The sequence below is a fragment of the Eupeodes corollae genome, chromosome 3 (assembly GCF_945859685.1).
Source record: "Eupeodes corollae chromosome 3, idEupCoro1.1, whole genome shotgun sequence".
Classification (NCBI taxonomy): domain Eukaryota; kingdom Metazoa; phylum Arthropoda; class Insecta; order Diptera; family Syrphidae; genus Eupeodes; species Eupeodes corollae.
Window position 1 is genome coordinate 51,422,958 of NC_079149.1, and position 12,644 is coordinate 51,435,601.

The 12,644-nt window shown below is 29.4% G+C and overlaps 1 protein-coding gene across 1 annotated transcript in view; it reads left to right on the forward strand.

Annotated features, from left to right (window-relative positions):
* Positions 1-12,644, forward strand: part of LOC129951732 (uncharacterized) — a 230,557-nt gene that overhangs the window by 114,314 nt on the left and 103,599 nt on the right. The window contains exon 6 of the mRNA XM_056064037.1: positions 12,278-12,412. Within this exon, the coding sequence (XP_055920012.1) occupies positions 12,278-12,412 (135 nt within the window). The remainder of the gene's footprint in view (positions 1-12,277; positions 12,413-12,644) is intronic.

The following is a 12,644-nucleotide window of genomic DNA, read 5'->3' on the forward strand; positions in this document are numbered from 1 at the left end:
TTGACAAATGTAAGACATTGTGTTTATATATGCCTGTAACGTAATATAATAAATTGTGACTTTATGTTGAATTCATCACGTTTAAATAGTGAGTCCAGTTTTTCTGAACTTGATGTTGTACTAAACTCAAAATAAACGTTTAATAATCACTGTAATTAAATTATAAGAAAGGCTAACAAAACACTAGGTTTCGTCAAAAGATTTTCCCGAAAGATCCGTGATCCATAAAGTTATTAAAATTCTGAATGTTTCTTTTGTCGGGCCAATTCTTAAATACAGATGCGCCATACGATTCCGTTTATATTGTTAAGCCCGAAAGATTTTTTCTCCATACTCTTAAAGGCTTCCATTGCTAGCAGATCGAAATATGAAGTTCATAGTCTTCTTAATCAACTAATCAGTAAATTTAACAAATGTTCTATACTCATTGACTCTACAAATGACAACCTCAAATCCGATAGCTTTAAATTAAATTTTGTTTACTAAAAGTTGTTGAAATTATGTAAGTTTTGATTTTGCTTGAAGTACACATTGCAAATTTAACGTTAGCATTTCACGTACAAATATTACAATCGTACTTTTTTCTTTTTCTAAAACATCCTTCTAAAAATTGAATAAAATAGGTTCTCGAATAAAATGACTCGGAAACAAGAACAAATTTTAATGTAAACTTGACGTACATTTTTAAAAAATAAAATTCACAACTTGTTTGTACAAACAAAAAAAGAAAACCTACAAAAAATATATCAGAGACAATTTTTACCCAGTATCTTGATATCACCTGCAAACTTTTTGTATCTTACACAAAATGTTGTTATTAAAATTTCGTAAAACATTTATACATATTAAAAAACTAGTTATCAGTATGGTTCGCATCTCAGCCTCTTTTTAAATTTTGATACCGTTCATGTGTCCATAACACATCTGATTTTTTTAATCCAATTTTTGATCAATTGACTAAACATTCCTGTGGAAAACTTGTCTAGGTATGCCCTTTTTAATCTTGGTTCTAATTTCCTATGAGTATTAAACTTTTTGCCAACAAACCAGCTGTATTGCTTTTAGCATTTTCTTGTAGTAACCACATACCATTAACATCTTGTCCATCATGTACTCTTAATTGACCGCACATATAACATTGTTCAAATCGATCTCCATCAGAAACTTGGCCCCAATGGAATTGCCACTGGCATACGTATACAATCCACACCATGTACCTATACAATAATTTGCATATTTGTCTAAGAACATAAGAACGTTCACCTGACTAATTAATCATATTCTATATGTGATTGAAGTTTGTGGAATAAATTTACAATAATTACTTAATCCTTCTTCGTTTAAAAAATTCTCAATATGATACAAAATTTTTTGTTGACTGAATATTTAATTTCTGTTTTTAGTAAGTATAAAAGTTTTATTTAATGAGGACCCAATTAAAAAAAAAAAAAGAAAAAACTTTAACCCTCCTAAAAAACAACCCAATGTTCCACTTCAAATTCAAGTTGTCCTTAAATGGTCATTGTTTCCACTATAATAGGTTAACCCAGAAAATTACTTAAATTCTCATCTAAACTATACCCACATATGTTGTATCATATAGGGACCGACCTACATAGCTCCCTTTAAAAAGTTGGTATTAATTTCATCACCTGCGTAACTACACTCTTTAACTCAAACCTATTCATATAAAAAGGTTGCCTACATTTTTACCACACCAAGTGCAATTAAAAACAAAAATTTAATTGATGTGACCTCTTGTATTTCCCCCCTATTTACATAACAACTCCACCTACACTCACACTTACAACCCAAAACCTCTACCTCATCCAAAGCTCTAACACTTTTATTTTATGGAACCCTTGAACAACTTTTGACTTGACAAAAAATAAAACACATCATGCGATTCTCTTGTCATGATGGTGGTTCTTTTCTTTTTTTTTAAACAAAAAAAAAACATAATAAATCAAAATCGTATATATACCGTTACACTCAACTCAATCAACTGTGATGTGGAAAAACTTTCTCTTTAAAACAAACTCATCAAGAAATCATGAAAGGAAAAACTGCTCTTTTCAAAATAAGTTGGAAATAAAAAATTAAAAAAATAAACAAAAAATAAATAAAAACTTTTTGTTTTTGTTAATAAAACACTTGAATTCATTTCCTTCTTTTCTTGGAATTGTTTGTATTTTTCTTGTTTGTTCTTTTTATTCATTTCCTCTAATCATCCTCATCATCAGCTCCTCCAGCCAGTCATGCCCTATTTCTATGTCTCTTAATGAGAGGGTGTATGTCGGCGGCAGTGTATAGGCGGCAAGATATGAGATACACTGCTTTATCGTCATCGTCCTCGAATCCTACCATACCGACAACTTACACCTTTTGGGTAGGTAGCATTAATTTTTCGCAACATAAAACAAAAGGTTTTCCTTTTAAGACGAGTATCTTTCTCTCTGCCTCTGTTTTTTTTCGAGAAACAACAAACACCCTCAATCAAAATTGTATGCTATAATTAAATTTCCATATCATTCTCTAATCATCCAACATGAAACTGAAACAAGGACTCACATCCAATGCATGTTAATTAGAACATTCGTCGTCGTATCGTATGCGTCGTTGTCTTTTCCTATTCCTAAATACATCCTCGTAAATCCCATATACCATATCCCAACCTTTGGCTTTCAAAAAGCTAACCTTACAAGAATTTTACAGGAATTACACGTATTTTGTGTAGAAAATTCCTATCATCTCTTAGAGTAGTAGTAGTGTATGATTATACAAGTATGTCCCTACAGGACATTAGAACTTCATCACACTGAAAAGTCTCTCGGTATCGTGCGTCGTTCTCAGTCTGAAGGAAATTTTACAATTCCAAGAATGATTTTAGTCACTTGATATAACAGTAACAGTAATAATTGAACTTTTAAGGAGAACTGGTAAGGGACTTTTCTTTTCTTGGAATAGTTAAATTGAAAAATTATTCTAGTTAGGGTAGGAAAAGGTACGGTATACATGTTAAAGGTGTAGCAATATCCTTTGAGCTTAAATAAGCTTAACTAAGTTTCAAAGGGTAAAATTATGTCTTGAAGAAAAATATCAGCAGTATATGAACATAATTTTGATTCAACAACAAAAAGGATAAGACCAATAAAGTAAAAAAATTAAGTTAAATAAAAAAAGGGTAAAACAAAACAAGGGATTCTTTTCATTTTCTTCAAATCAAGATTAATTTAACTTGATCATTGCTCAATGGGACATTGATTAGGGTATTGGTTTTGTGTCTTTGCAAAAAAGTATCAATCGAAATTTTAATCAAATTCAAATACTGCAAAGATATAGAAGATCAGAAAAGTGTTTTTCTTTTGGTCTTTTGAGTGTAGATTTTTTTGTAATTTGTGCTTCTGAACCTTTACTGTAATTCTAAGTATGGTCTAAGGGAGTAAATCAATTTGATTGAAATTTGGTACAGAGAATCAAGATAAGTTTTTTTTGTTGAATTTTCCGTTGGTATACTTTACCTTTTTGAAAAAAAAGAGATTTTAATCAAATTTGAGGACAACGAAAGACTTTAAGTACTTTTTGGTTCATCTATTTATAAATGTTTTTGTTCCTTTCCTAAAATTGAAATAGATACAGCCTAAGATATTAGACTTAAGTCTTTTATTGGAACTCGGTACACAGAATTTTTTTTCTAATTTTTCTAGATTTCCCCGTAGAACTGGTGGCTTAAATGATGTTCAATCAAGGGTCTAGCTTGGACTTTTGAAATAATTAATTTCCAATTTGTGTTAATTTTTTTTTTAAATATTACATTGAAACATGGACTCAAAAATTTGTTATTAACTACTTAAAGCGATTGTATGATCAGTTGTCCACTGTCAATGGTGGATCTGGTCGTGACCCCCCCCCCCCCCTCGTGAGATATTTTGATTGTTTTTTTCGAAGGAATTTCCTTTAATACAAATTTAAACGCATTGCGTTAATGGGCATTACCTCCATTATTTTTTAAATTCTTAATTTGTTGTATTTATATGGAAACTTAATTTGTATTTTACTTCCTTAAAATTTTTTGCCTTACTACTACTGAAGACCAAGAACATAACATGAATCGGATATTCAGCCCTATTACAAAAACCAGTGGACGATCCAGGGGGGTGACATGAACCATAAAGCTTATACAGTCAAGTTATAAAAGTAAAGATTTCATCTAAAATTTGTTAGTAATTTAGCGACATTCACCAAAAAGCGGTTTGCTGTCAAAACCAACTCAAATTTTTGTTTTCACTTAATTTAGAATTTTATAAAACTTTAGTCATGCTTTAAATTATTTTCATAAAATTTGTTTCTAGGAAAAAGAGCAAATATTCCGGTAGTTAAGAACAAACCTTGAATAAGAACCCGTCAATTTAAGAATATGTGATTTTTTAAAACTTTCTCTAAATTTTGTATTCTTAATTTGGCTTCTTTTTACAAGAAAAACATATTTTATTATTGCTCCAGAAGGGTACCCCTTCTAAAACCTTAAATTTTTTTTAAGTTTCCTTAAAAACTAATAGGCCGATTTCAATAATCTTCTATTTCTGCGCAAGCTCTTGTCGATGATCAAATGATCAAATTGATGATGACTTTCGATGAACAAAAAAGTTTTTTCTTTTTGATTTAAAGTTAACTTTGTTTACAAAACTCGATAACAAAATTTAAATGGAAAATTTATATCTATAAGCACTTTATTTAGTCCTGACAAAAAATATTTTTTACACAAAATTTAAAATGATTTTCGAAAAAAATAAGTTACATTTTTAAATCTTAAAATATAGGAAATATTTTTAAAATACTTTTTAGAAGACATTAGCAAGTTGATTTTCTGTTAATACAAAAATCTTAAGAAATTAAATGAATCTGCTTCTTTAAGGTTAAAATACCAGTAAGCAGACTTATAGCAAATTGAGTCCGAAAAAACTACGTCAAAAAAGCCCCACAGTTCTTCATATAATATATCTCTTGAATTTTTGTAGCGTTCTTCACATTAATAGAAATGAAAACAAGAAAAGTAAGATTTAGTTATGTTATTTAAATTTTGTTAGCTTCCTTTACAAAATATTAAAGAACGTTTCTAAGCGACGAGTAAAAACTCATCTAACTATGTAAGAAACCTCCTTATAAAAAGTTTGGATCCGTCCTTGACCACTGTATGATGAGCAGAGCTGTAAAAAATGCAATCATTTTTGTATTGCAGTTAAATGATTGAAAAGACTTACATTTTGAATAATTTGACTTCATGCCAGTACTTAACTTCGAAAAAAAAATCACAGTTAATTTTGAAGTCTTTTGTAAAAAAATCATTTAGAGCAGTTAAAAGACTTAAAGTCAAAAGAATGCATTACTTTTTACTGCTCGCATTCTTGTAAGTCTTTTAAAAGTCTTTTACATTCTTTGCATTCATTAAGTCTTTTGATTGCATTCAATGTAATGCAGTCATTTGAATGCTTTGAAGTCTTTTTACTGCTTGAAATCTTTTTATTGCTTGAAGTCTTTTGAGTGCTTTAAGTCTTTAAGACTAGCATTTACTTTGCTCTTTTGATTATTAAATTCATATTGTACTCGTAGTTAGCCTCACAAATACAAAGTCTATCAAAATTAAAAAAAAAATATACAACAAAGGAAGGCTAATGTTGCACGTTGTTTTTAATAATAATTTAGTTTATATTTGATTTAGTTTTTTTTTTGTTGAAAAAGTGTTTCTCCTGCCCGAACTAAGAACACCTACACAAACGTCTTTTTTTAGAAGCCACCTTATATGTTTTAGCCTATGATCACACCTTCTGCACAATACATTCATAAAAAGTAGTCTTTAGACTTCAAGCAGTAGAAAGACTTCAAGCAGTAAAAAGACTTCAAAGCATTCAAATGACTGCACTACATTGAATGCAATCAAAAGACTTAATGAATGCAAAGAATGTAAAAGACTTTTAAAAGACTTACAAGAATGCGAGCAGTAAAAAGTAATGCATTCTTTTGACTTTAAGTCTTTTAACTGCTCTTAATGATTTTTTTACAAAAGACTACAAAATTAACTGGGAATTTGTTTTCGAAGTTAAGTATTGCATTAAGCAATGTTAATGCATTCCCAAAATTCAGTTAAATGAATGGGACTTTTCGCGATGAAATACCAAATGATTGCATTCTTTTACAGCTCTGATGATGAGCTGGGTTACGATGAATTGGTTGTGATGAGTTGCGACATCATAAGTTCAACTGTAAATGGGTCATATCCAAATATTTTCGTGTACACCACTGTGAATTACTTTTATTCAGTTTTCTTGAAATTTGGAATATTACATTTCAAGGCATTTTTTATAATTAACTAGCTGTGCCGCGACCGTGCGTCGACGTCTCTTGCATGTTTTATTTTAAAACAAATTTGGTAATCATAAAAAGGTTAGCTGTCACTAACTTTTTTTAGAACTATTCGTTTTAAACGGCAACAATTCTGTTATACATTAATTTATCACAATTAAAACCGTATCCACAATGCAGTGAAAGCTCTCCAAGAATAACAAATCCCCGATTTAGAAATATTATTTTTTTGGCGTTTTGCTCGTATTAGAAAGGTGTTATATACCATATAGCTTTCCTCAATAAATTGACTATTTAACTCTAAAAGAATTTTTTAAATCAAACCACTAGATCTTGGAATAAGCGCCTACAAACAAACAAACAAAGCAGCAAACAAACAAACTCTTCAGAGATATAATATTGGCATCTATTATAAAGATAAATAATTTATTTAATTATTTAAAAAAAAAAAACTTTATTTTAAATTTGTGTAGCGTTTCCGCTGGTTCGAATACAATTAAGATAAATTATCTTAAATCTAGAGCTTAAATACTATTTTCCCTGCTTAAAAATATTATTGCAATGCTGTTCCTACTAACGGTGTTGGTTTTAAGACTTGTTGGCATTTTCAGACGACTCATGTGAGGTGTTAGTTTTCATCTTTGTTTTGACATTGTTGTCGTTAACTTATATCTTCATCTTCACGTTCATTATCTACACGTTCATTATGTTAATAGTTGAAGAAATTTAGTCAATGACTTCGAAAAAATTCGGACAGCCGAATTTTGGCCCATACCTACCATAGTCTTTTTATTTTGGAGTGCAACACAAAAATTTGAGAGAGGGTTAACTTTTTAAACTTCCCATAGGAACTCATTGTAATCGGTCCGAGTCGAATTGAAAATGTTGACACTCCCGACGCTTCAAGGTCAATAAAGTAGAAATAAAAGATTTTAAGAGCGATGTCTGTGCGTGCGTGTGTACGTACTTTTGTACGTCCACACGTTCGCGAAGTTTTTTAGTCGTCCATAGCTCGAGGACCAGTAAAGATATTGACTTCAAATAAATTTTGTTATACGGATAATAATACAGAAAGATGCAGAAAGGACTATCAAAAAAATTGCTTGTGTGGTTTTTTTAACATAGCAATATTTTGTTTAACCCTAAATATCTTATGAACAAATACCGCTATAGAGACTTGAATTAAATTTAATATTATGTTTTGTACCGTGGTACAAAATAAATATATTTTTTGAAAAAATTTCAATTAACAGTTTTTTATAAATTAAAAAAAAAGAACAAAAAAAAATATTTGTCACCTCGAAAATTTTACCAACAAAACTGATTTTATTTCCTTAATAATTGTATGCAACGAAGAATAATGTTTTTAACATTTGGTAAAATTTTGAGAAAAATCACACTGACAATTTTTTTTACAAAAAACTAAAAATCAAAATAAAACATTACCAAAAGTTGGTTAAAATACATTTTTTACTCAAATATCTTTTTTAAAAAATTGAGATTATGCCTTCAAACTAAAAACGAAATATTGTTTTTAACATTGGGTAACATTTTAAGATAAATTTAATTGACTTTTTTTTTACAAAAAATAAAAACCTAAGAAACATGGTAAAAATTTACTTTCGACAAAAATAACTTTTAAAAAACTAAAATTATTTATTATTTTTTTGAAATTAAAATAAATTATTTTAAGAAATGCTGCTAAAATTGGTAAAAAGTGGTTTCCACTAAAATATCGTTAACAAAAATAGATTTGAAAATCAAACTATTTCCATAATGCAAAATATTTTTCGTATTTTTTTTAAATAATTCAAATGACACCTTTTTTAACATAACACAAATTTAAAAACTTATAAGCAAGACAAATCGAAAACGTAATGTGAAGTTATCAGTAGTAGGAAAACTTGGACTTTATCCTTTCTCTTAATGAGTAGTGCTCATTATTTAGGCCTTCTTATATGTATACCTAGAGGATTTTAAACGGTCATATATAAATACCTCTGAACTAATTAGCCAGATGCATAAGATGACTTGTGCAGTATTTCAGCATTGACTGTACAACCAGACATCTTGTTTTCGTCTTTTGATTAATCAATAAAAAAAATTAATGTTTATTTTTCATGATCCTAAAGAAAAATCTTAAAATCAATTCAAAAGCCTTCAATCCGAGTCTATTAACCTGAAGGTATAGACAAGAACATTGATTCCAGTAGATTCAATGCAAGGCAGTCAAAATAATTAAATGCTCTTCCCCCAAAATATGTTTGAAATGAACAGGCACTTTTAATGGATGTCTTATACAAATATTTCACTTCTTCTCACATTTTGAAACTTAATTAACTATTTTTCCTTACCATCAAATGGTAGCAAGATAAGTCCAATATAAGAAAACTCAAACAAAATTAAAACAATATCGACACAAACCCCTTAGAACCATTTTAAACATGCTAACATCATAAAAAAAAGTCAAGACCATTCAATACATCCAAAATAAATAAAATACAACGACGTATGTAGAAGAATATTCTATTTAAAACGCACGTAAAGACAATTTAAGATCATCAAACACAGTTCAACAATCTTTCTTACAATTCAAGACTCATCAAGTTAATTTTTAAAATCCTTCAAGATAGTGTTAGGAATTTCGCAACTGTCCAAGGTAAAGTCAGGACAATTTTAAGCTTTTCAAGAAGAGACCCTCAAAATACGGGAGAAAAAGTAAACAAAACTTTTGAAGATAAATTGAAACTCTTCAAAAAAAGTGAAAATCGGTCAAGAAAAGTCAATGGTGTACGCGAATCCTCAATTCAAGACAATTTTTAACTTCCCATAGGAAGTTATTGTAATGGGTCCGATTTGTCAAATTGAAAATTTTGACATTTCTCGACGTTTCAAGGTCAATAGAGTCGAAATAAAAGATTTTTAGAAAGATGTCTGTGCGTGCGTGTGTACGTACGTTCGTACGTCCGTACGTCCGTATGTTCGCGACGTTTTTTTCGTTGTCCATAGCTCAAGAACCAGAAGAGATATCGACTACAAATAAATTTTGTTATACAGATAATAAGGCAGAAAGATGCAGAAAGGGCTCTCAAGAAATTTGCGTGGGTGGTTTTTTTACCATAGCAGTTTAAAAAAAGGTGAACATTTTGGTTAACCCTGAATATCTTACGAACCAAAAACGCTAGAGACTTGAATTAAATTTTATATAATAAATTGTAACGTGATCTCAAAGAAGTATATTTTTTGAAAAAATCTATCTAACGGTTTTTTTATAAATCAAAAAAAAACTGAAAAAAAAATTTGTCACCTCTAAAATTTAACGACTAAAATATAATTTCATGTCCAAAACAATTTTGAGCAACGGAGAACAATGTTTTTGAAATCTGATCAAATTTTGAGAAAAATCGAATTGACAGTTTTTGTTATAAAAATAAAAATCTAAAAAAAAACATTACTCAAAGTTGGTAAAAATTGAATATCGATTCAAATATCTTTTCAAAAACTTGGCATTTAGGCCTAAAACTTATTTTATCTTATAACAAATATTGTTTTTAACATTCGATAAAATTTTGAAAAAAATCGAATTGACAGTTTTTTTACAAAAAATAAAAACCTAAAAAAAAATAATAAAAGTTGGTAAAAATTAATTTTCGACTCAAATATCTTTTCAAAACTTTGACATATTGGCTTGGATTCATTTTTATCTTTCAGAAACTATTGTTTTCAACGTGCAGTAAGATTTTGAAAAAAATCGAATTGATAGTTTTTTTACAAAAAATTAAAAACCGAAAAAAAATAACAAAAGTTGGTAAAAATTGAATATCGACTCAAATATCTTTTCAAAACTTTGAGATATTGGTTTTAATTTACTTTTATCTTTCAAAAAATATTGTTGTCAACATTCAGTAAAATTTTGAATAAAATCTAATTAACTGTTTTTTTACAAAAAATTAAAAACCGAAAAACAATTAATAAAAGTTGGTAAAAATTGATTTTCGACTCAAATATCTTTTCAAAACTTTGAAATATTGACTTCAAACTAATTTTATCTTATAAGAAATATTGTTTTCAACATTCGATAAAATTTTGAGAAAAATCGAATTGACAGTTTTTTACAAAAAATAAAAACCTAAAAAAAATGTATAAATGTTTGTAAAAATTGATTTTTGACTCAAATATCTTTTTAGAAATTGTAGATATTGTCTTTTATCTACTTTTATCTTTCAAAAAATATTGTTGTTAACATTCAGTAAAATTTTGAAAAAAATCGAATAGATAGTTTTTGTACAAAAAATTAAAAACCTAACAAAATTTAACAAAAGTTGGTAAAAATTGATTTTCGACTCAAATATCTTTCAAAAATTTTAGATATTGGCTTTAACTTTATTTATTTTACAGAAAATATTGTTTTCAATATTTAATGATTTTTATATAAAAATCCAACAGTCCGTTTTTTCATAAAAAATAAAATCTACAAAAAATAGTTCGCAAATTTGGTAAAAATTGATACGAGTACATATAGACAAACTTTTAAGCAAGACAAATCGACAGTCGGGATGGGAAGTTATCAGTGTGGGTCGCATCCCAGCCTCTTTTTTAATTTTAAATGTTCTGCGATAGCCTTAAACCCTTCTTAACTATTTCAAATACAGTCCAGACAATACAAGGTGCTTCATGATAATGTTCAGGATCTGTGCCGTAAAATAAGAATAACTTTCAAAAAATTGGTTTATGGCAAATTAAAGTATGCAAAGTCAAACCGTTCAAGATCTTCTTAAATCGTTCCAGATTAGTCAAGACAATTTTTATTTAAAGAGTCTAGAACTGTATTTATACCCATGGCTAGTTCCTGATGGTTTGTGTGTAAGGCTCTCATGTCAGGGGTATTGGGTTCAATCCCTGTCTGTACCACATAAAGTTTTTTTTTTCAAAGATTCTGCCTCCTTGAATGAATTAAGAGAAATTCTTGCCATGAAACTGCTAACTCAAATTAGTTGTTTGGATTCGGCGTACAAATTGTAGGTCCTTCCATTTCTAACATTACTCGCACAAAGGAATGGTTGAGAGTTGTTGGTCATTAGGCCCTGGTTCTTTACGAGCTCTTGTGGAATCTAATTTATTCATTAGCCCAGAATGTTATTGACTTCAGAATCTTCGAATAAATCGATACACTCAGTTAAAATAAATTCAAGACTTATTTTAAAAATTTCCTTCAAAAGGTGTTTGCATACTGATCTTTTTTAAAATTATCAATATAATTTTTAAAACAATGAAATCAGCTGCCTACTTCACTATAGGGCTTTGTTTATTAAAATAACGGTTAAAAAGGATTTAAAACATTACGAAAACGCCGATGTTCGAAAATTAATCAATGAAAAGAGACGTAAGTAAGATACTTGCAACGTCTAAGAAAACTCAAATATTTTGCAGGATTGTTGGCGATGTCGAAGATGCACATAACGAATCTTTATAATGTCATTGGCCTCTTTTTTTATTTTTAGTATTTTTGGAACTAAATATTAATAACACAAGTGCGAGTGATTTTTTTCTAGCTAAACAAATTAGGGTGCATAATGCAATGGGTTGCTCTAATTATGTGAGATACAAAATTCCTTTACTTGATTTTGCACATAATTTTTCTTCACGGCCTTAGCTATTTTATCTTGACTTTAATATTGTGTAAACCCGTGCAAGGCGTCATGATTCTTTCGCCATCACTAGCTCAATTTATGACCATAATTACTTACAATTCAATAACTTACCCTCTAACTGTATACCTACTGATGTTATTGTAATCCAACACATAACAATGAAGCAATATATGAAAACCCATATAATACAACTTTTGATGAAATTCTTGAACATATGTACACTTTCAATCTAATATCTACTCCCACACTTCCACTCTCACTTACAGGAATTGCTGGTCCTCGAGGACGTACGGGAAAACCTGGCACTAATGGAACACCTGGAATTCCGGGCATAAATGCATGGAAAGTTAAAGTTAATGGGACCTATTCAAGTGAGCTGCTCATTCCGCCATCGATTGCAGGTACATATGTATTGTATTGTGAATCGCAACTTGCAACTATACTCATCTATACATGGGTAAAGGTGCTTCTGAGAGCAGTTACAGAAGCAGAAGTATTACCTACTGAAAAGTAGTTGTTGCAAGTTTGTATTGTGGTTTTAAGGATTCGATCTAATGCCTCAAACGAGAAAAACGAGGATGTCGACAACTACTACGGCGACGACGACGACAACTATGACGGCCACAACGACCA